Genomic DNA, 24,564 nt, shown 5'->3' on the forward strand with positions numbered 1-24,564 from the left:
TTTTTTTCTTGTTCGTTTCCTAAATACAACATGAAGCAACTTTATAAGTAGTCATCATTAGAAATTATCTACCATTTAGCCGCTACTTAGAGGTATCTGCACCTGTTGCAAAGCGGGGCGCAGAAATCTCCACCGTCTCCTGAGCCACTAACAGTCATAAATCATAGAAAATCAGGAGCTGGGGGAGGTCACATCTCCTCTCTGTCTGGCTGCACCCCTCCCCTATCCAACCATGAGGGAAGCGGGGGTTAGGGCTGAAGTACGCCACAGAGAAGCTAAGAATCAATGCCTTCTTCATGGTATTTGCCAGGGGCACAAGAATAAATGCCCCCTGTGACTGTATTATATAGAAAGAGGTCAGGAAACAAGAGAGGCAATGTTCACATAGCAAGCTGCAGAGGCAGCAGAAGAGAAACTAAGCAAAATTTTTAATAAAGACCTATCTGGGGGATTTTTACATGAGTACTATTAACACCCCCACTAGTTTACTGGTGTCATTCTATTATATATATATATATATATATATATATATATATATATATATATATATATATATGTTAAAGGGGAGTCCCACCCAAACCTATTAGTATAGATTTCCTAAACATTGGGTCTCTATTTGCTTTGTAGAGCAACTAACATTCGAACTGAATCTGTAAGAGAAGACTGAGAAGACTGAGCCCGCATTGAACCATGTTTGGTGTGAGCACTGTCTATGTACTAAGTACAGTCTTGAGTGGAGGTTCAGGATGGCATCTCATATACTGTAGCTAAATTTGGGAGAAAAGACCGGACTAGAAGTAATAAAATCTAACACTTTTTGTGGAGATAATTTGCAGTTTGCAGTGCTGGGCACAGTTTTCAGCCGTGTGATGTCAGTGGTGACTCGGCTGGGGATAATGTAATTTACCCTTGAATCAATCTTAATGGTGTTTACCTCTAAGGAGTATTTTTTTTTTAGATTTGTGTTGCGTCATTGACTTTATAAGCCCATTATTGCTAAGCGGTTGGGCAGAAGCTGTAAAAGGATTTTTAAGATATTTGTGACTATCTGAATATTTTATATCTGAAAGTTTTTATAGACACGGCCATGTCTGTACTGGGCTGCTATGGAATCAGACCGCTCATTTTCAGTCTTGTCTATGATCTTGTTGTAGGTCTGCATGATATTTCTGTACCAAAACGTATGGCTATGTATGGGGCAGTACGCCGCATCCAGGAAAATGTAGACATCACCCTATCTATGTTAAAAATGGACCGGTTTTTAGCGGATGCCAAGTGGAATGTGGTTGCAAGTGCGACTGACATCAAAGACCCTTATGAAAAGCGATCTAATGTGAGTACTGGGGCAGAGATAGGGAAATCCTCTAAACCAGTAAAGGGACTGTGGGGATAGTTACAAATGATTTAGGAAATACACGGAATTCAAGTATATGACACAACTTTACACTCATAAATAATATTGTAATCCTTAAAGTGTCACTGTCGTTTAAATTTTTTTTTTTTTCAGAAATCAATAGTACAGGCGATTTTATGAAACTTTGTAATTGGGTTTATTAGCCGGAAAATGCATTTTTATCTTGAAAAAGCAGTTTGAATCTCTTCCCCTTGTCTTTATGGTTCTCTATGGAGAGGGGAGGGGTGGAGGGAGATGAGGCACCAAAACAGGACAACAAAGAGTTAATTTACAGCTACATACAGCTATCTCCTCTGAAGTCAGCACTGACCTCTCTGACCTCTGAATACCGGCTTTCACACAGGTCCTGCTGTGTAATACTTTGTTCTCTGCTCTCTGCTGCCGACTAATCTCCCTCCTCCCCCCTCCACTCTCCAGGTTACACAGGGCTCGACTGATGTATAAGAGTCGAGATTTCCTGATAATGAGCAGTGAATGAGAGAGAGGGGAGGGGGGGACCTGGTGAAAGTCTTTTTAAATGCAGATAATGGCATATTTGCCTAATAAACCCAATTACAAAGTTTCTTAAAATCGCCTGGACTATTGATTTCTGTAGGAAAAAAAATTACAATGACACTTCAAAGGGGTACTCTTTAAACTGTTTTCAAATCAACTCGGGTCAGAAAGTTACTGTGTACAGTTATTTGTAAATTACTTATACTACTAAAAATCACTTCCAGTACTTATCAGCTGCTGTATGTTCTACAGGAAGTGATGTATTCTTTCCAGTCTTACACAGTGCTCTCTGCTGCCCCAAGATCATCACTGCCCTCCAGTACCGGCCGGATGATCTCTCAGCCCGCAGAGTTCTGATGCGGGCGCATCAGCGCGCGCCCCCATCAGAACTCACCACAGCACACTATGAAGCATGCGGCCGGAGCCACTCGCTCCATAGTGCGCACTGACATGTATTTCTACGGCCGCTATTCACTGATGTCAGTTCTTTGCGGCGCCATGAGGGATCCTGGCCGGAGCGTATACTATGTGTATACGCTCCGGACGGGATCCCATAAAAGAACATGCGGTCTGTTCACTCGTACAAAAAACTTTTACGTTGTGTGAACATAGCCTAAATCTGTATTAAAGTATTTTGAGGATACTCAGCTATTTGCCACAGCTGCTGCACCCACACAGGGTGCAGAGTTGTCTGTTTCTGGCTCCATTCACTATGTATGATTGTCAGGGTTCTGGTTGTTGGATCCCCAGTAATTTAGAGGATAGGTCATCAATAAAATAATCCCATAAATTCCCTTTAAGCATTGCAACCTTCATTGGTGTCAACCCAGCCCACCTCCTGAACTTTCCTATTATTTCTCCTTATAGTCATGCCTTGAGGATCTGCTTCCCCACTTCACAACAGCAACCTGTCCAGACTGCCAGAAAGAAATCCCTTCAAGTCCATCACAAAGAGAACTGGAGGAAATGCTTGAAGAGGCGCGATTGAGAATCCTGAAGGCACAAATGGTTCTTATATCCTTCTACACATTTCTTGATTTATAGTTTCTGCATGTAAAGAACTATAATGCTGGAGAGCAATGGGACAAGCTGGAATGAACCACTGACATCCACTCCTACCACTATATACCACTAGAGGTGTACACATTTACCTCTCCATGACCTTAGACAACAGATAATATCAAATATAGTAAAAAGTATATAATAATAACTTAAAATATCCTATATAAGAACCTGTTCATACTGAACAAAAGTGGCGGAATTTCAAGCAGAGCCCACGTCATGCACGCCACTTAAAATTCCGCCTGACCTATTGCTTCAATAGGATTTCTCGCACGCCTCTGCTCTCTGCTGATGTCTATTCTTTGGGCGGAGAACAGAGGCGCACAAGACAGGTGCAACTTCAAGTGGCGCCTGCGGCGCGGGCTCTGCTTGAAATTCCGCCAGTTTTGCTCAGTGTGAACAAGCTCTGTCCCTGCTGTCCATTATACAGTTGGCCGGCATGTGGCTCCAGCTCTACAGTTAAGTCTTTTAACTAATTCTCTACACTGGTTTGCAGGCTTGTGCATACTGTAGGTATAGTGACTATGGGTATGTTCACACTGAGCAAATTCGGCTGAATTCTGTGGCTGAGAGAATCCTGCCTGTCTTAGTATCAAACAACGTCTTCATTGCAGGGCTCGCATGCCTCTCCTCTCCGTTCAAAGAATTGACATGTCAATTCTTTGAGCGGAGAGCGGAGGTGCACAAGCCCTCCCATACATACGTCGTTTAAAACTGAGGCAGGCGGGATTCTCTTAGCCACAGAATTCAGCCGAATTTGCTAAGTGTGAACATACCTTATAGGCAGTGGTGTGGCAACCACAGTGGCAGGCCACACAGCTGCTCGGTAGAGCCCTGCGGGGCCTGCCTCCATGGTACTAATGGTCTTAGTGTAACAGCACGATCTGAACACCCACTCAACTGGGGACCTCCCCGTGCAAGCAAGCAGGAGTAGAGCATGTGTGCCTAGGAGGATATACTGGGTGTATGCCTCCCTACTTCACCCCCAGCTGGCCCAAGTAAACCCCAGTTGCCCCCAGTCAAACGCAGCTGCTCCCAGTCAACCCAAGCTGCCCTAGTCACCTCCAGCTGCCCCTAGTCACCCCCAGCTGACCCCAGTCTGCCTCAGTCACCCTCTATTGCCCCAATTACCCCCAGCTGCCCCAGTTCTAATTGCCCCCCCCCCAATGCCCCTGCTCTGGTTTCCTCCTCTTCTTTGTGATGCATTGCCAGAGGTTGAGAGGTTGTCCGGGGTGGGTGTCATACAGGATTCATGGGGCCCCATGCAGTTTTTTACTACGGGGCCCCATGAATCCTTGCTACACCCCTGCCTATAGGGTTTGAGCTGAAAGACAAAGTTAATATTGTCACTTTGTTTTCTTTTCCTTTAAGACAAGCTTCTTCAAGCAATATAATAGAGGAATGCTTAACCGAGAAGCTACAAAGACTTTAGTGAGTGCGGCAGAAAGTCTTGTCGACAGCACTGGAAAGTAAGACAAAGGACTGTTACACAGACAGCCTTAAGGGTCCTAAAGGCCCTATTACACAGACAGATTTATCTGACAGATTCTTGAAGCCAAAGCCAGGAATGGATTTGAAAAGAGCAGAAATCTCAGTCTTTCCTTTATGACCTGTTCTCTGTTTATAGTCTGTTCCTGGCTTTGGCTTCAATGATTTGTCAGATAAACAATTGCAAAAAAAAAAACAAGGGGGGAGATTTATCAAACATGGTGTAAAGTGAAACTGGCTCAGTTGCCCCTAGCAACCAATCAGATTCCACCTTTTATTTCTCACAGACTCTCTGGAAAATGAACGGTGGAATCTGATTGGTTGCTAGGGGCAACTGAGCCAGTTTCACTTAATACCATGTTTGATAAATTTTCCCCAAGAGCTTTTGGGAATGACCTGAAATCGTTCACCACAATACACAGAACGATAGTATTTAGTTACAATCGTTTGTATACAAAGGTACATACACTAAAGGACGCAAACAATTTTTCGATTGTTGCCTGCACACACACAGAAAGATTATTGTTTAAATTCGAACAATATTACAAATTTATTTTCGCACGATAATCCTCCCGTCTACTAGGGCCCTAAGTCTTTCTAGCCATACTTCTTGGACTCCCAGAGCTGTGCGGGCTATGGCTGCTGGAGAGGATGATGGCAGAGGGATGCTCAGTGTCCTCCTGCCATCATCCTTTCCAGCAGCCACAGCCCGCACAGCTCTGGGAGTCGGGTCGTGACATCACCATTTTATCCAGGAAGTGACATCCCCATGTTATCCAGGAAGTGAAGCCTTGATGCAGTAGTAAGTGCAGGGAAAAAGCACTTTATAAGCATTTCCCGTAATAAGTGTATATTGATGATTTGTATAACTTTTGGGGGGAAATAAAATACTTTAATAAAAATTTTCGCCGGACTTCTCCTTTAAGTGTAAAATAATAAACCTTATACATACCTGTCCACACTCCCTGGTGTTCTTTTGCTTCTGCCCACTCCACGCAGCTGCTGCTGGAACTTCTAAGCCAGTGACAGGCCGCTAAGGGCCCTATTCCACCGGACGATTATTGTTTGCATAATCGTTAACGATTAACGATCTCAAACGACTGCTATTGCGAAAGACCTGAAGATGTTCACTCATTTCCATGGAAAGATAATCGTTACTTATGATCGTAATTGCGATAGTTTTTTCTTCGCTATTTATTCGCTATTGCGTTCGTATCTATTGCGAACGACCGAACGATGTCTTATTCAATGCGAACGATTTGCGAACAAGCAACGATAAAAATAGGTCCAGGTCTTATAAAGCGTTAATCGTTAACTGCATTTCAACCGAGCGATTATCGTTTAGATTCGAACGATTTAACGATAATCTGAACGATAATCGTCTGGTGGAATAGGGCCCTTAGCCAATCACTGGCCATGATCATTGTCCCGTCTTGGCCAGTGATTAGCTGATCAGCATGTCACTTCAAAGACCGGCTCAAAAGTTCCAGTTGCGGCTGCAGGGAGGGGGCAGAAGCTAGAAGAACACAGGGAGCCTTGACAGGTATGTACAAAGTTTATTTTTTTTGCATATGCATCACTATTATACATACGCCAGCCGGCTGATGATTTTTAGGTAGGATTGAACAACACAATTAGTGGATGATCATTTTCATCAGCTGATCATTGTCTTTACAACACGAGGCAATAATCTGCCGAATTGGCCTGATTCAGCACATTATTGCTCTGTGTAATAGGACCTCTAGTCCACCCAAGCTCCCACTGTGCAATTACCTGTTAAAGTTGTAAAAAGCTAAAAATCTCTGACATAGCGTAATAGTGTCAAGATTTAATTGCATCAAAACATTTTTAAAAAATTTAAGAGTTTCCGTAGATGGCAATGAATATAAAACAGCACTTCCTTTTCATCTTTCCAGTCCTGGGTTTCGCCTGAGCGGCTTCTTCTGGGGATTGTCTCTGGAATGTATCTATTATAGTTCTGCTTTTTAGCTCAGTTCCTTTGAAGCAAATAAAATGAAACTTCAAAATCATTCAGATCAGGTGTGGTGTTGTTTTTTAAAGCGGATGTACCATCCGGTACATCGTTGGTTTTTTTTTAGGCTAGACGTCGGCGTGGGGATCCCAGTAGTGCTCAGCGCCATTTTGTTCCGAGCACCAGACTAGCTCCGGGCACTGGAGGCGGGCCCGCCGACAACCAATTCCCCTCCCGTGTGACAACACCACCGCCCCTCTGTGACACGGCTCCATTGGAGTCAATGGAGCTGTGTAACAGAGGGGAGGGGATATGGTCACAGTGCTGGGCCAGTGCTCAGGAAAAGACAGGCGCTGAGCACAGGAAACAGGCATATGTTTTTTTTAAAAAGACTGCACCACCAGGATCCCCAGGCCGGTGCCAAGCGTCTAAGGTATAAAAAAAACTATGTACATTCAGTTTAGGACCATGATCACACATTGTAAAACACCGGTTGCATGTTCCACACCGAAGCCGCACGCTCTATTGTGTGAACTGACATGTCTGTACGGCCGCTATTCAATTAATAGCGGCCGCACAAAACTGACACGTCAGTTTTTCGCACAGCCGGTTAGAATCCCGGCCGGAGTGTATAGTATGTGAATATGCTCCGGCCGGGTTTCCATTCATACACATACAACACATGATTTGTATAAATCAAGGTCGTTGTTGTAAATTGCAACATCGGCTGTGATTTATACAAAACATACGTTGTGTGAACATGGCCTAATCCTGTAAAACCCTTTAAATACTGATATACATCTGATGGCATGTCCTACATGATTTAGCTCTACTCATGTAGTTAACAACTTATTTGTTACTTTTAAGGTTTATGGACATTGATGAAGTAAAAAGGTTCTGGGAAGCAAAAGGATTTCTTGTCTTTTTAAAGAAACACATAGAGCAGTGGGTGTATGACATCCAGGAGGAAAGGGTTAAATCTCCAAGGTTTGTACGTGAGCATTAAGTGAAAATTGTAATTTATTTTCCCAAAAATGTGAATATGCAAAAAAGGAGTCAGTGGAGCCTCGGTTGCAAGTCTCAAAACACGGGAATAGCCAGATATTCCAAGCCTGTTGCCACGGGGTGTCACCCTGTTAGGTAGCCCCTTAAGTCCCACTCGGTTGTGAGTATTGTAACAGGGAAACAACAGGGTAGCCCCTTTTGTGTCAAAGTCTAACTCAAGGTGCGAGTATTGTAGCATGACAAGGGCTCGCCAAGGCAGGCATCCATCCACAAACAGCCGTTTCGGGGTATTTGCCCCTCATCAGTATGGAGCAGGATTCTGGCTAGTTGGGGTAATGACAAGTCAAGCAACAAAACACAGCAATCACTGAGCTCAGTTTTCTGGGGGCATCAGTGGAGACTCTTGATTGAGTAGTTCATTGGAATTTTTTCACTGATCTCCTTGAGCTCAGTGATTACTGTGTTTTGTTGGTTGATTTGTCATTGCCCCAACTAGCCAGAATCCTGCTCCACACTGATGAGGGGCAAATACCCTGAAACGGCTGTCTGTGGATGGAAGCCTGCCTTGGCAAGCCCTTGTCATGATCACAATACTCGCACCTTGAGTTAGACTCTGACACAAAAAGGGCCACCCTGTTGTTTCCCTATTTATGTTCCAATACTTGCAACCGAGTGGGACTTAAGGGGCTACCTATCAGGGTGGTGTGGTGCTCTCCCCATCTGAAGGCACCCCGTGGCAACAGGCTAGGGATATCTGGCTATTCCCGCGTTTTGAGACTCACAACCGAGGCTCCACGGACTCCTTTTTTGCATATTCACATTTTTGGGGGCATCAGTGGAGACTCTTGATTGAGTACTTCATTGGAATTATTTCATTGATCTCCTTGAGCTTAGTGATTGCTGTATTTTCCCCAAAATGGCCTGTAGTTTATTCACATTTACTGTTGTTTTTTTTTTTTTGAGGATTTTGGTTAAATATTCATGGTCTCTTTTGTCCTCAGTTTTTATTCCATATAGAACATGAACTTTTGTTGCAATCCACAAGCTTTAACCCAATGTGTATAGTTGTGTTCTTCATTTATTTTTCAGATCTAAATATCTTAAACTCTGTTACCGACTGGTTCTGAACCATCTCTTTGACTATGTGGTCTATGTTACTATATTAGTAAACATTTTCCCAGTTGTCATTGACTTTATACCACATATGAGTGAGATGTATGCTGTGGAGCTGAACATACTAAATGTGGGTTTCCTTCTGCTCTATTCCTGTGAAGCAATAATGAAGGTAAGGCGGCTAAGGTAACCACTACAACTTAGCACTTACAATACTGGAACCTAGGGTGCCCACCAGGTTCGGATGGCTCCATAACATAACTGCAAATCCTAGTTGGCTTTGGCCTAGTCATCTCTCAGTGATCTCTCTATGGAGAATATAGAAACATACACAACTGCTTATTTTATTTAATACTCAAGACCACTAGAGGTCTCCTCGGTATAACAAGTTGAGGATTTTTAGCCTCTTACACTATAAGGTTTCCACACATGGAAGTCTTTTCTTATTAACTCCTTATATGATGCAACCACAGAATCAATATGAATCGTATCATGATCCCTCACAAGAAACTGAAACTCCTGTTCTTGCTGCGTTTTTTGCAGTCCGTTTTCAAATCCGTTGCAAAAAAAGATGAAAAACAGTTGAAAAAACTGATGTATTTGGGTGCATTTGTTTTGATCCATTTTCCCATTGACTTCCATTATAAAAAAAAAAAAAAAATTGGTTGATCACTTTTTTTTTTGTATAGGCTAAAAAAATTGATCCGTTATTTTTCTTTTAATGGAAAATCTGATAAAAAAGGATGCACACAAAGACATTTGTTTTTTAATGTTTTTCATCAGTTCTTTGCAAAAAAAAATCTGATGACTGGAAGGGACTGCAAAAAGCGCAGTGTGAACCCAGCCTTACTTTTTACACGTTATCTGCTGCTGTTTAAAGATCTCACTGCAGCTTTATTTTTATTTAAATTATGGAAGTAAAAATGGGTGGCCTCAGTTGGATCTGCTGCTTTCACTGGAAGACTGTAGTAACCTACCATACTTAGTACTACATCATGACACCAGGGTTTTATATATACAGATAGATAGATAGATAGATAGATAGATAGATAGATAGATAGATAGATAAACTGTCTTAGTACAGTAAATTACATCTCTGTACTGTTTGTCTCCCTCATGGATCTAATTACTTCCTGGTTTCCTCTCTGCACTGTGACCTTGCTGTTGCTATGCAGCAGAGCGCACACTTTCCCACAATCACTCCTTGCTTGCAGGCTCAGTGGAGACCAACTGCCAGAACTCACTTGAGATTGAACTTGAACTGAGCATGCCTGACCTACCATAGTGGGTTGTAACCAAGAGTAGCAGGTTCTCAAATTAATGTAAATACATGGGGGATTAATAATTGATTTGAAATATATTTAATTTTATAACAATATTCAATATGGGCAGGGGGTGGGGGGAACATAATAAAGATCCTATACTTGCAGATATCAGGGCCCTCACAGTGCTGCGTCCCTCTCCTGTACCCCCGCTGGGATTCTTCACCTCTCCCCCCTACTACATCACAACTCGGCTAAATGATGCCCCGCTCTGCCAGTCAGTTACTGGGGCGGGACACTGCTGTAGTCATTGATTGGCTGACCGGGCTATGTCCCACCCTCAGTTTTGAAGAGAGCATTACATCTGGTGGGGTCCGGGAGTCTGGTGAGGCAGTACTGCGAGGGCACGGTGACTGATTAAAATAGGTTCTTTATTATCTTCCCCTTAACTTCTACCCACACTTTAATTATAAATTTTGCCTTTATTTTTTTTACTTTAAGATACAGGAGTCATTATTGTAGTAATAATTGTGTATGTTCTATGTTAGGTTCTTGCCTTAAGAAGAGCATACATTCATAATTACTGGAATGTATTTGACTGTTTTCTACTAATTATGGGACTTGTTGAAATGCTGGTGGACAACATCATATCGGGAGAGAGACTCAAATCATTAAAGACACTCAGGTTTCTGCGTTTGCTTCGGGCTCTTCGTCTAATTAAGGTAGATTATATCTCTATACATAATACAATAGTGTCAATATCATAAACAGAGTTGAAAAATGCATAAAGAGCAAATTTAGCAGACTATCAGGACCTGCTGTGTTCAATTTCTGTCTGCTCCTCCTTCTGTGGCATCATTTGGCACAAGGCAGCATGCTGTAAACACACCACATTCTTCCTCAATGTACCAAAAATAAAAGATGTATATGTATCTGTGAAAACAGGGAGATGGTAATGTCGGCTATAGGGACTGGTCAGAAGTGGAGACAATACCACATTGAAAACAAAAGAATTACACAACTTCCTATCAAGGGTGAATCACACAAATGCATGCTGAAACCAGTACTATATAATATATAACACTATATTAGTAAGTTACACATATTGGGATGTCTGATTTAAATCTCATTTTCTGATAACCCTTTTAATATTGATCCATGTTGACACAATCACCAGTTCCACCGCATTCCCATAGCTGCTATGTTTGATTGATATGATGTGAGCATGCCAGATGATCATACTGATCACATCTTTGGAACCGCCTTCTGGTGATGTGGGTTTTGTGAGTATTATCCTCTCGTAATAGCACAGGAAGTGTTATACTGAGCAATAGCACAAGAAGAATCTAGGTTCTTAAAATGGAAGAACTTCCCAGGCCTAAGCTTGTTGTAACGTGGGGTTAGGAGGGCAATGAATGCCCCCTCGCTGGTATGGCTACTACAACCTAAACGCTGTCATGCTAAAGCTGAATGCTTTTCTGGGTAGGAATGAAATGTGGCAATACCATATGTGTGTAGTCTTTCTTATTTATAAAATGTATTAGTCCCACTTGGGGACTTTCTCGTAAGATCCCCTGGTTGCATATAATACACTGCAGTACGATTGTAATCTAGTGTATTATATCCATCAGCCTAACACTGGTAGAAAAATGCATGAGGCCGGGACAGTGTCCTAACACCTGCGATTAATCATGATTATCAGCCCCCTTCACACGTTAGGAACATCTCCTGACCCATAGGGTTCTACTGAGCACGGACACCTTTCAGGATTTTTTCTAAAGGGTGTCCATGCAGGAAAATAGGTCATGATAATATAGGACATGTCCTATAATTATCCGGGATTATGGTCTATGGGGGCATCCCGAATTCTAGGCAGCTCCAGATACGACTTTGGAAATCGGAATTCCGGATGCACGCCTGGCAGCCTGGGCCAGCACCTGGGAAAGTGCCACCAGGTGCTGATGCTGGCCTTTTAACTGTAAGCACTCCTAATCAGTAGCGCATACAGTTAAAGGGGTTGTCCGGCGATAAAAAATTATTCACAGAATAACACACATTACAAAGTTATACAACTTTGTAATGTATGTTATGTCTGTGAATGGCCCCCTTCCCCGTGTTTCCCCCCACCCACGCTAGACCCGGAAGTGTGGTGCATTATACTCACCGCATCTCGTGTCGTCCACGGTCTCCGATCGTCAGCAGTGACGTCTTCTTCGGGAGGCCGGCGGATCTTCCCGAGTGCCGGCCGCCCTCTGCAGCGTCATCCGAAGCTCAGCCGCGATTGGCTGAGCATAACTGTGCTCAGCCAATCGCGGCTAAGCAGCTGATGACGTGGCTGCGTCATCAGCCGCTCAGCCGCGATTGGCTGAGCACAGTTATGCTCAGCTAATCGCGGCTGAGCTTCGGATGACGCTGCAGAGGGCGGCCGGCACTCGGGAAGATCCGACGGCCTCCCGAAGAAGACGTCACTGCTGAGGATCGAGGATCGGAGACCGTGGTCGGCACGTGACAGGTAATGTATAGCGCACCACACTTCCGGGTACACGGGTGGGGGTGGTGGGACACGGGGAAGGGGGCCATTCACAGACATAACATACATTACAAAGTTGTATAACTTTGTAATGTGTGTTATTCTGTGAATAATTTTTTATCGCCGGACAACCCCTTTAAATGCAGTGCTGTGTTTGACATTGCTTGGGGCCATTGGCCACGGATGTGTGAAGGGAGCCTAAAGGACATTGTATGTGCACAGCTTATGGCTACAAATGTATCTAATCATACCCGATCCTTGTCCTGCTCTGACACCTATCTGTCTCAGATGAGATAGCTGTTGGTAATGGAGACTACTTCTTACTGGGGTAAATGGTGACAAATCACTTAGATTCATACCAAATGTCAAATGTGTAACAACCTGGAGGGTCCACATTTCATGTGAGCACCATAATAACATCTCTGCCTACTCTACAGCTGGTTGTGCCATTTCCTTGGACAACCACTAGCACAAAATTATTGGTCTTTTCATGATAATCCTTGGTCACATTGCCACTTATAATACTAAGAGGTTTAGAGCCAGTTCACACGGAGCAAAACCGGCGGAATTCAGTGGCATGTCATACTGGCCGACTATGTGAGGCTCGCGCGCCTCTGCTCTTTGCTGGGAAGAATTGACATGTCCCATAGACGGCCAGTATGACACAGAGGCTGGCGGGATTCCGTGGCTAAGAATTCCGCCACGGAATTCCAGCAGTTGTGCTCTGTGTGAACTGGCCCTTACACTGTGATGAAATGAATGAAAATCTATAAATGTACAAACAAGTCCAAAACTAAAATCAAGGGTTTTTTTTTGTTTTGTTTTTTGGAATTTGTCTCATGTCACATTACTTACCAGGAAGTTTTCCTTGTTCTCCAGATTGTAATGCCGTCAGTGCTGAACATTTTAAATAGAAAACTGAATAAGCAGTTGAGTTTTGGTTATGATATAGCAATGGGTTTAGTAGCCAGTGAGGAAGATGTGAAGAACTTAACAGAGCAGATTTCTGATCAGGAGATCATCACAAAGGTGAGAAATATGAAAATAATATTGTAATATGGGTAATAATATCGGACGTCATTACATTGTGGATGATGTTGCTGAATAAACCAGATACCAAGGGTTACAACATTACAGATAAAGCATTGGATAATTGTTGTCTCCAGTAGAGATGATCAAACATCGGGATTTTTCATGTTCGAGCTATCGGCTTTTCATTCAAAGTGAATGGGAAGCCGATGGTTCGAGTTCAAATGAACTTGAAAAATCCTGATGTTCAATCATCCCTAGTCTCCAGTAGAACAGACTTGCAACACCTGTCGTTGAAACAATCAGTTATCTCTCCCGTCCTTATCATACACATGAACGTTCAGTATGGCCAAATAAGTATGGCTTATCCCTTTGGGAACAATTGGGTCTGACATCCTCTCTGAATTTACTGCACAAATTATTTAATTAAAATTTTTCTGCTACATTTCAGGTCAATCACATACAGGAGCAGGGACTGCAGTCAAAGACAGGTGTCCCCGCTCTTGTACACTGTGGTAAAACATGCACTATACAGTATGCCTCACGGCTCAGTTCACACTTGGTGGGTAACAGAGCTTGGGAAGACTGGATGTTCTATGTTTAAACTCACTAGCACATTCACTGGGCCTGGCACAGTACACCAGAGCCAGCAATGTGCACACCAAATCTAAAGTGAATTCAATAGCTGATTAAAGCTAATTCAGTCAAACAAGTTTTCTTTACAGGGTTTATGGAGATTTTTTATTTGTATTTATTTATTTATTTTTTTGCTTGGCTTGCCTTCTCTCTTCATATCTGAGTTGTATGATGTAGTGTGTTTTTTGGTAGTTTTTTGGGATGTATGTAAGGTGGACTGATGTTTGGGCGTTTGATAGTGGGATCTGGAAAGAAGGACTGGATTAAACCGGTCCTTGCTGGAAGGAAGTAACACTCAAGTTCTAATTGTGAAGTTTAAGGTTGGGTCAAGATGGGATGGGGGTGGAAGAGCGGGTTGTTTCTCTTCTGTTTTTATGGGGATGTAGATAATTTACCATTTTATTGACAATTAAGGACCTAGTGCAGAGTACTATAAAGGGACCCCGACTTAGAATTAAGTATAATCCTACAATAAATATTAGCTGGTAATGATGGGTTTTAAGCTTGATTGATTTTTCCCGCTTAGGGATAGAATTCTGTGTTAATTAATAAAAATGGAAAAATAAAAAATAAAAATCTACCCAAAAAATTTCAATAATTCATTAATGTCTGGGAAAGTGATTTACATTAATGATCGTGTTAAAATGGCATCTTATATAATGAATAAATCAATAGAATTAATACTGTGTTTGGTATTGATTTTTTTTTTTTTCATTTATTTTCTTTGTATTTAAATTTTTTTAATGTTTTTTTTTCTTTCAGAAATTGCATACTATTCTTGAAAGAAACAGACAGCAATCTTTAAAGGAGCTTGGTAAATATAAAATATATAAATATTTCCAACTTATAGCATAAAGAGGTTTTCCTCTAGAATTTATGGGATATCCACAGGGTATGCTATAAATGTCTTATGGATACCCCACACCTATGTCCAGAATGAGCCTGGTAGTGGTGGTCGTAGATGATGTTAGTTACTGTTGTGGAAACAACAGTTGGCCACTACAATATTAGTAAATTCAGAATGCCCTCCTCCAGGCTGGGCCGCCCTGCCCTGTGGTGAGTCTGTCCACAAGATGGCCGACATGGAGGCTCATGTAACCATGCCCCCCCCCCCCCAGTGTCCACCATTGAGTCTGTATATGCTTATGGAGGACACTGGGGGTGAGTACACTTACTAATACTGTACACTGAACAATTTAACTATTAAGTGGCCAACCCATTTAAGTAGACTTATACTCACTTGTAGTGCTCTTCAGAAGTGTTGGGGGCTACAGAGGGTCTTGCAGGTCAAACTTAACATTGAAATAAATTGAACATCCTGATACATATACCCTCAGAAACCAGCAAAGATTAGAGTACAACAAAGTATCAACCATAGAAGGTTACATTACTAAAGGACTCACTGAAGTCGGGTAGACAATGGTCTGAATTGCTTAGTTACAAATAGTGTATGATGATAAATGAATCTATAAAACTAGTCATAAGCTGAACACATACGGATATCCTGTATATTGTTATATCAGAGATGTGCCAAGAAAACTAAGAAGCTTCTAATGTTCAACCTTAAAGGATTCTTATGAACTGTATATCTCTAAATGCTATTTATTAAGGATTTTTGCAAAAGGACCATCCAGATCTAGTAACGGCAGTAAAAACCAAACAGGCGATCCGAACCATTCTTAACAGCGCCAGAGAAACTCTAAGCAACTTGATATCTGGCGGGATCATAGACAATCTCGAAGGGTCAAAACTAGAAAAGGTAATCGCACATTGAACTAATACGAAAACATACATATACATAAAACAGGACTACATATGATTACCGGTTAGTAATAAAGTATAGCTAATCTATAATACAATCACAACTTAAGGGTTAATATTTTCAGGTCATTCAGTTAAAGATCAGACAGATCTCATACTTACCAGCCAGTATACTGCCACCCTCAGCAGAGGAGTTACTCCGCACTGTTTCCTGGCTCGAAAACTCAAACACCCAAATCCAGTTCATTAAGGTATAAAACTATTCTGTAAACCCATTGTGACATACTTCATGGGCATAAAAAAAAACTAAATATGATTGCAATAAGATGACTCCTATGTTGTATTGTATAAGGAATCTAAGGCACCTTTTCTTACATCTCTACATTGTGTAGTTCCTCTGTTATTCCTGGAAATATACTACTGAACAATTGGACGTTACCATGACCCTTGTCAACAGAGTTGGGTCCATACACAGTCTGATATTGTCCATACTGAATAGACAATATTAAACTGTATAGACACTCTATCAGTAGACCAAACAAATACTCAGTTATCGGTCTTTAACCCTTTGAGGACCAGGCCCAAAATGACCCAGTGGACCGCGCAAATTTTGATCTTAGTGTTTTTTCGTTTTCCCCTCCTCCCCTTCTAAGAGCTCCAGCACTTTCAGTTTTTTATCTACAAGGCCATGTAAGTGCTTGTTTTTTACAGGAATAGTTGTACTTCCTAATGGCGTCTTTCATTTTACCATAACATGTATGATGGAATTCCAAATATATTATTTATTAAGATATAAATTGGTGAAATCGTAAAAAAGAATGCAATATGGTAACGTTTGGGGGGTTCCTGTGTCTACGTAATACACTATATGGTAAAAGCGACATGATACCATTATTCTATAGGCCAGTCCGAACACAACCATATGCAGCCTACACAGATTTTCTAATGTTATATATTTTTTTTTAAATGAAATCCTTTTTTTTGGCAATTAATTATAAATAAAATGGGACTATTGTGACGCTTATAATAGTTTTATTTTTTCACCTACGGGGCTGTATGGGGTGTCATTTTTTCCGCCATGACCTCTAGTTTTTATTAATACCATATTTGTGAAGATCGGACGTTTTGATCACTTTTTATTATTTTTTTTTTTATATATAATGTAACATAAAATCGGTAATCTGCGCACTGTTTTCCTTTTTTCGTGTATGCCGTTTACAGTTCGCAATGGCGCTTGTTATATTTTAATAGATTGGACAATTAGGCATAGCATTGATCAGTGTTATCGGCGATCTGCTCATTGAGCCTGCCTGTGCAGGCTCAGTGTAGCAGATCGCCAATCGGACCGCAGGGAGGCAGGTAAGAGACCTCCGGCAGTCCGTTTTACCGATCGGGACCCCCGCAGTCACACTGCGGGGGTCCCGATCGGTAAGTGACAGGGGACTCCCCCTGTCACTTACACTTAAACGCCGCGATCGCAGCATTTAAGGAGTTAATGACAGCGTGTCATTACCGGTGAGGTCCCGGCTGCTGATTGCAGCCGGCCCCCACCTGCTGTGAAGCGAGCTCCGCTCCGGAGCACGCTTCATAGCCGGAGAAACACCCAGGGCGTACAGTTACACCCTAGGTCGTCTGGGGACAGACTTCCATGGAGTAACTATACGCCATAGGTCGTCTAAGGGTTAACATGAAATGAACGTATCTCCATACTACAAAAAACAAAACAAAAACAAATTGTTGCATATTAGGGCTATGTTCACACTACGTAAAACTACGGCCGTAGTTCTCGCCGCAGAACTACGGCCGTAGTTTTGCAGAGTTGAACATAGCCTTATGTGCAATGGGATCCCGGCCGGAGCATACACACATCGTATGCGCTCCAGCCAGGATCCCATGCGGCGTCGGAAAAAACTGACATGTCAGTTTTCTGCGGCCGGAATTCAGTGAATTCTGACCGCAGAAAGACCTGTCAGTTCACACAGTGAAGCAAGCGGCTCCGGCTATGGGCTATGGGAAGCTCTGACGCATCAGAGCTCTGCGGCCGGACGAATCATCCGGCCGGTACTTAAGTACCGGCCGCGATGATCCGGGCACAGACCGGCCGTTCCTTTACCCAGCCGGGGTCACGGAACGGCCGGTCTGATACACCGTGTGAACATAGCCTAAGCGTAAGAACAAAAAAAAATATTGCCGACTTATAATTCTCTGGTTAGTTCTGTGTATGGGCAGGAGAAGAATGAAATTATCTGATGCCCGATTCCTCTCCTGCAGAAACAAAAGTAATTGAAAATGAGTCAGTCATTAGGTCAGCCATCCAGCCCTATGCAAGTAAGTCGGGTGCATAAGGGCTGCCCCAGTGTGACAAGCAAAACTTAATATCCAGCTACTAAAAAAAACATTATCACCCTATGTGAAGTGGGTGAAGTCCTAGGACTGCCTGTTACATTTATACCTATGTGGAATCATCTGGAGTTATTTTCATTCTTACATCCATAGTAATCCTCAGTTATTGCAGTTTAATTTTCTTACATATCTTGAATTTAGCGCAGGGCAAAGATTTTCTTTTTCGATTATCTTGATGTTATATGTAAGGAAGGAGAGATGCCAGGAGGACTCCATCTGATGGTTTCAGGGATGGTAAAGGTCAGTGCCGTAAGGAAGTATTCAGAAAGAGGTGTAGATACCAATTGTCATTTCCATATGTGTTTTTTTTTAACAGTATTTACTGTTATTACTACATATTTTCTTAAAAAAACAAACAAAAGAGAGAGTGGGGTCCCCCCTATTTTCAATAACCATATGCAAACTAAACAGTAACAGCCTGACATTACCAATTACCAATTTATATGGACCCTCCTTAACCTGATAATGCCAGCCTGTTACCACTCCAGTCCCAAACCACCATTTTTGATGTCATGGGGTACGAATGTTTTATATTGAGGGATGTGAATGTTTAATACATACCCCTGACTGTATTAACCCCTTTTTATTAAAATTAAGTTCATCTGATTAACTGAACTGTCATACAAAAATACATCCACTTATCTGAGGGATAGAAGAACACATTAGGAAATTGTAAAAAGGTGTGATCGGGGAAGCCTAAACTATTTAAAGGGAAACTATCAGCAGGTTGGAAGAATCTAACCTGCTGGTACCTATAGCACACAAGGTGCTGAGGTAAGTTTCATACATTCATCCTTGGCACTGTTTCCATGCTAATTAGGTGTTTTGGTGCACTGGGGGCGGGACTACTGCATCCAGCACACCGATCCACCCTGGGTGACTGGCCCACTCTTCTAATATTCATTGGAAGGGGTGGACTGGAGTGTAACTGCTATGCTAATTAGGCATTTTGGTGCACAGGGGGTGGTAGCTCCTAGATAGCCTAGATAGCATAGCGATTAAACCCCTAATAGCACAGAAATGGCGCAGAGCCAAGAAACTTACCTTCATCCTCAGTACCCTGTGTACTTTAGGGAGAAATCAGCAGGTTAGATTCTTCTAAGACAAAATTTGACAAGACCTCTTGACAAGACCTCTAAAATGCACTTTTACAATATCCAATTTACAAATATAAATAATGATCAGATTTTTATATACTTTATATATAGTTACATGGATCTAGTCCAAATTATGGGCACAGCATAGAAACAAAAGACCCAGGAAAAGATAATGCTATACCAGATGGGCTCTATAGAGACTACAGGAGCAGTGGAGCCATCCTGGGCGAAGTCAATTGTCTGACAAAGCAGGAGATGGAATATACAGTTACCTGTGAGACGGCCGTCCAGGTAAAAGCAGATCTACAGCATTCCTCTTACTGATAATGATTACAAGAAACTTGATTTCAAAACCATTGGAGGACTGGACTGCTAAATCCCAAGACCTGCATAAACCGGTGGTCCAAAAAAAAATTTTTTTAATTTTTCGACACAGCAGTTTTGGATTTTTTGTTTCTGTTTTATATAATGTATTCCCAAAGGAGAAATAATTTTTGTGAGATAACAGAAAAAAAATCACAGTTGAGCAGGTTTTTTTTTTTTTTTTTTTTTACTGCTTTTCTATTTTCTTCATAAATTTGCAATATCTGTATAAATGCTGATGGGCTTGTTATAAATACAATTTTTATGTTATTTTTATCATTTTTCTTCCTCTTTTTCAGACTTGTTTTATATTGTTAAATGATTTATTTGAAGCTTTTGACTGCTTCTTGGAAGATCCCTCATTGGAATATAAAATATGGCTGTCAGTGGCAATACAGACTGCTATCAGGACACTGAAAGAGAACGCGTCTTACAGGGTAAGTGTCACGCTTCACATTGTGTTACTATGACCTAGTAATAATCTTTATTTACATAGCACTAGAGATGAGCGAGCACAAAAATACTCGAGTACTTGTATATTGCCATGAGAAGAAAGTAACTTTTTAAAATATAGATGTAATCTCTTTAAAGAGACTCTAGGTCTAGGTAGGTGTATGCTAAGGGTAGCATAAACTAGTGACAGAGAAGCTGAACAGAATGATGTATCACTTACAGCTGATTCAGGGATATTCTTCTGAATAACATGGACAATAAGTAGTCCTCTCCATTATGTGCGTGAGTTTAATAGTCCTAGATATTCATAAGCACCAGCAAACTCTACCCACCAATTGCTGATTGGCAGTTATCTATCCATGCTGTGTATAGGCAATAAACTATCAATCAGCAGCTTGAGGGCGAGGGGGAGGGATGCGGTACAAATCCTATTCTCCTGCATATTAGGGGAACAAGTGAACAGAATGGTTAAGTAATATTCCGATCTGTTCAGTATTACTGTCACTAGTTTATGCTGCTCTCATTTAAGGCAGCATAAACCTAGTGACAGATTCCCTTTAAGTGGGGGTCATGTTTTAGCCTTGTGACACTTAGTACTTAGGGGGACTCAGGAAGGGTGCAGTTTTATATACTTTAAAGAAAGAGACAAATCATTGTAGGAAATCACGTATGAACTGTAATACTGATTACAATGTTATTATTTAGAGTTGGACCTTAAAGAAGATGAGCTACTCTCCGGCCAATTCCTATGTGCAGGACATTGAATTAAACAGCAAATTTGATATCTATGATGGTACTATGGATGATGCTGTGCTGGTCTATGGCTACATAGAAGATTGTCAGCAGCTTGTATCATATTATGCCCCATGTGTCATACCAAAAACATGCCATCAGGTAAAAGCATTATTTAGTTGTCTAGTATGGGGTACACTGGGCAGCACCTGGTGTCTCTGCAGGCATAGTATAAAGATCAATGTACCTCAAGTGTTTATAAGACAGCTTCTAAGGCTGTGTTCACACAGGTGCAGTTTGATTGTGGTACTGTCGCGTTACTGCAGCATTCTTACTGAAATGACACAAGACCACAAAAGCACTATGTCAGTACTGCCCAGATTGGATGGACAGCCCTGGGCTTATGGTACATTTAATCCGCCCTGACTACGTTTACTGCCTCTGACCTAGAAAACACAACAGGCTATAACCTACAGCAGTGTTTCATAACCAGCTGTACACGTATCACAGGGGGTGGGTGGCATAGGTTGAAGGAGTACATGTGATGCATACTAAACCATTGTATTTAGAGTCAATCAACCCCTTGCTTTTCAGGCTACAAGGGGCATATCAGCCTGGGGGGGGGGGGGGGGTATACCAGGCTACAAGGGGCATATCTGTCTGGGGTGGGGGGGATTATACCAGGCTACAAGGGGCATATCAGCCTGGGGGGGGGAGTATACCAGGCTACAAGGGGCATATCTGTCTGGGGGGGGGGATTATACCAGGCTACAAGGGGCATATCTGTCTGGGGGGGGGGATTATACCAGGCTACAAGGGGCATATCTGTCTGGGGGGGGGGGTTATACCAGGCTACAAGGGGCATATCTGTCTGGGGGGGGGGGAGTATACCAGGCTACAAGGGGCATATCTGTCGGGGGGGGGGGGGGAGTATACCAGGCTACAAGGGGCATATCTGTCTGGGGGGGGGGATTATACCAGGCTACAAGGGGCATATCTGTCTGGGGGGGGGGGATTATACCAGGCTACAAGGGGCATATCTGTCTGGGGGGGGGATTATACCAGGCTACAAGGGGCATATCTGTCTGGGAGGGGGGATTATACCAGGCTACAAGGGGCATATCTGTCTGGGGGGGGGGGGGGAGTATACCAGGCTACAAGGGGCATATCTGTCTGGGGGGAGTATACCAGGCTACAAGGGGCATATCAGTCTGGGGGGGGGGGAGTATACCAGGCTACAAGGGGCATATCTGTCTGGGGGGGGGGGATTATACCAGGCTACAAGGGGCATATCTGTCTGGGGGGGGGGTATACCAGGCTACAAGGGGCATATCTGTCTGGGGGGGGGGTATACCAGGCTACAAGGGGCATATCTGTCTGGGGGGAGTATACCAGGCTACAAGGGGCATATCTGTCTGGGGGGGAGTATACCAGGCTACAAGGGGCATATCAGTCTGGGGGGGGGGGAGTATACCAGGCTACAAGGGGGATATCTGTCTGCAAGTGGGGGTGCATACCTGGCTACAAGGGACACATCTTGCTGTAGGGGGGCATATTTAGCTATAAGTGGAATACCTGGCTATAAGCAGCATATCTGTTTTATCTGTCATATCTGGCTGCAGGGGGCAGACCTGGGCATATCGTGGCTTTAGGGGGAATATCTGACTATAGGAGACATACCTGGCTGCAGGGAGCATATCAGGCTACAAGGGGCATATATGGCTGCAGGGGGATATATATTAAGTTTCAAGGGGCAAACCATGCTGCATTGGGCATATCTGACTGCAATGGACATAACTGGCTACAAGGAGCATATCTGACTACAGGGAGCATACCTGGCTGCAGGGGGCATATCTGGATACACAGGGGTTACTTGGCTACAGGAGGCACATCTGGCTTCAAGGAGCATATCTGACTATAGAGGGCATATCTGGCTGCAGGGGGGGGCATTATTAAAAGACAACTCCCACAAAAAAAATGTTGGGCTTATTTAACACACATTACAAAGTTATATAACTTTGTAATGTGGTTAAATACCCGGTCTGGCCCCCTTCCCCCACTTTCCGACCCCCGAATGTATACATTACCGATTACGGTCGTCACGGTCCTCTTCTCTCGGGTGCCATCTGGTGACGACGACATCAGAGCCGGGGGGGCGGTCCGGGTCTTCTTCCTCCTCGGTGTCCTCATGGAAAGTGAATGGGAGAGAAAAGGCTGCTGGTGCACATTCGCACCAGCAGCCTTTTCATTGGCTGGAGCGCATCACATGGCTTCCAGCTTGCTCAGCCCTGATTGGCTGAGCTTGCTGGAAGCCATGTGATGCGCTCCAGACAATGAAAAGGCTGCCAGTGCGCAAGCTCACTGGCAGCCTTTTCTCTCTCATGGACCCGGAAGTGAGAGACATCGCTGGACGGCGGTGACGGTGAGGCAGACGGCGGGCGAATCGAGTGGCGATTGTCACCGGAGGGATGGTGAGTATGGTGTCTGTGTGTGTCTGTGTTTTTATTTGGGGGGGGGTCCCGCGGGAGTTGTCCTTTAATGGCTACGGTGGTACTGTTTCATGCTAAAGAGGGCATTATATCTGGCTACAGGGGGCATTATTACTTGACATTACTTGAGCATTATTACTGGAACCTACAGGTCAGCCATATTGTTATGGATCTTATTTGGGAATTAACTGCCCACAGAGACTTTATACAGAGCCTATAGTGGCAGTGTGATCTTGGCATTATTTACTCAACGTTTATAACCGATAACATCATTGGGGGTACTTGACTGGAACATCTCATCATGTGGTGGTACTTGGCTTGAAGAGGTTTGAAGAACACTGATCTAGACTGACCTTGAACTAAACACATGATGCTTTATAAGTATTATTATTATTTTTTTTTTTTTTTTTTTTTTTTTTTTTTAATAGGTCCAAGGTCTTGCAAAAATTACAAAACTATTAATCATACCAAGTGCATCGGCTCTACCCACACAGCCTTGTGCAAATGGAAAAACAAAAGATGTGCCAAGTGTACCATGTCTACAGCATGCAGCAGCCAGGCGAAGAGGTGAACTGGCATAAAAATTCCTATGATATTACACCACTACACAATATGCATTAAAGAGGACCTGTCATGGGGTTTTAGGTGGTAAAAAGGCCATTTCATTAATATGGAAATGAGCTCCAAAGACCTGGAGGTGTTACCTCCAGATGCAAAAGCCAGGCTATATAAATTCCACAGCTTTTCAGCAATGCCCCTGTGCTTACTCCTATCATCCCCCACCTGCTTTATTGACATTTAAACCCAAAACGGGGCCATATCATGACTCCTTGTTCTTATTTACACTAAAAATAGTTCTTAAAGGGGTATTAAGTTAAATACGGACAAGAAGAGAAAATAGCGCTGCACCTCACACCTATGGCTGATACTAATGCTTCTCAGCTACATTTAAAAACCAACTCCAGGATGTTGGTATATAATTTGATCAAACCATATTGCCCCATGTACCAGCGTGCAGGTCTCCCGGCTTACATGGGTCCCTACACTAACTCATCACCGTATCAGTCAGCGACCGCCATCCCTGCAAGGCGTGCACAACCAGGGAAGGGAGGCCATAGAACGGCCCTGCAACCCCACTGTCACAGGACCAATACCCAGAGGCCACCATAAATCCCAGCAGGCGGAGAAAGCTGTCACCAAACAACACAAGTGTGAACAAGGTCTAAAACATTAACCACACTCCAGCGGTGTGGAGTTAGC

The 24,564-nt window shown here is 42.9% G+C and overlaps 1 protein-coding gene across 3 annotated transcripts in view; it reads left to right on the forward strand.

Moving 5' to 3' along the window:
- LOC138787953 (sperm-specific sodium:proton exchanger-like) overlaps window positions 1-24,564 on the forward strand; it is a 53,445-nt gene that overhangs the window by 13,916 nt on the left and 14,965 nt on the right. For 2 of the 3 annotated variants that reach the window (XM_069965282.1, XM_069965284.1), the window contains exons 11-25: window positions 1,155-1,333; window positions 2,777-2,917; window positions 4,343-4,440; window positions 7,299-7,418; window positions 8,526-8,721; window positions 10,360-10,533; window positions 13,221-13,370; window positions 14,769-14,820; window positions 15,617-15,765; window positions 15,893-16,018; window positions 18,312-18,410; window positions 19,379-19,558; window positions 19,930-20,067; window positions 20,789-20,977; window positions 23,733-23,871. In XM_069965282.1, coding sequence (XP_069821383.1) covers window positions 1,155-1,333; window positions 2,777-2,917; window positions 4,343-4,440; window positions 7,299-7,418; window positions 8,526-8,721; window positions 10,360-10,533; window positions 13,221-13,370; window positions 14,769-14,820; window positions 15,617-15,765; window positions 15,893-16,018; window positions 18,312-18,410; window positions 19,379-19,558; window positions 19,930-20,067; window positions 20,789-20,977; window positions 23,733-23,871 — 2,130 coding nt within the window. The remainder of the gene's footprint in view (window positions 1-1,154; window positions 1,334-2,776; window positions 2,918-4,342; window positions 4,441-7,298; window positions 7,419-8,525; window positions 8,722-10,359; window positions 10,534-13,220; window positions 13,371-14,768; window positions 14,821-15,616; window positions 15,766-15,892; window positions 16,019-18,311; window positions 18,411-19,378; window positions 19,559-19,929; window positions 20,068-20,788; window positions 20,978-23,732; window positions 23,872-24,564) is intronic. The other variant, XM_069965283.1, reaches the window with a different exon arrangement.

This window comes from Dendropsophus ebraccatus, chromosome 4 (genome assembly GCF_027789765.1).
Source record: "Dendropsophus ebraccatus isolate aDenEbr1 chromosome 4, aDenEbr1.pat, whole genome shotgun sequence".
Classification (NCBI taxonomy): Eukaryota; Metazoa; Chordata; class Amphibia; order Anura; family Hylidae; genus Dendropsophus; species Dendropsophus ebraccatus.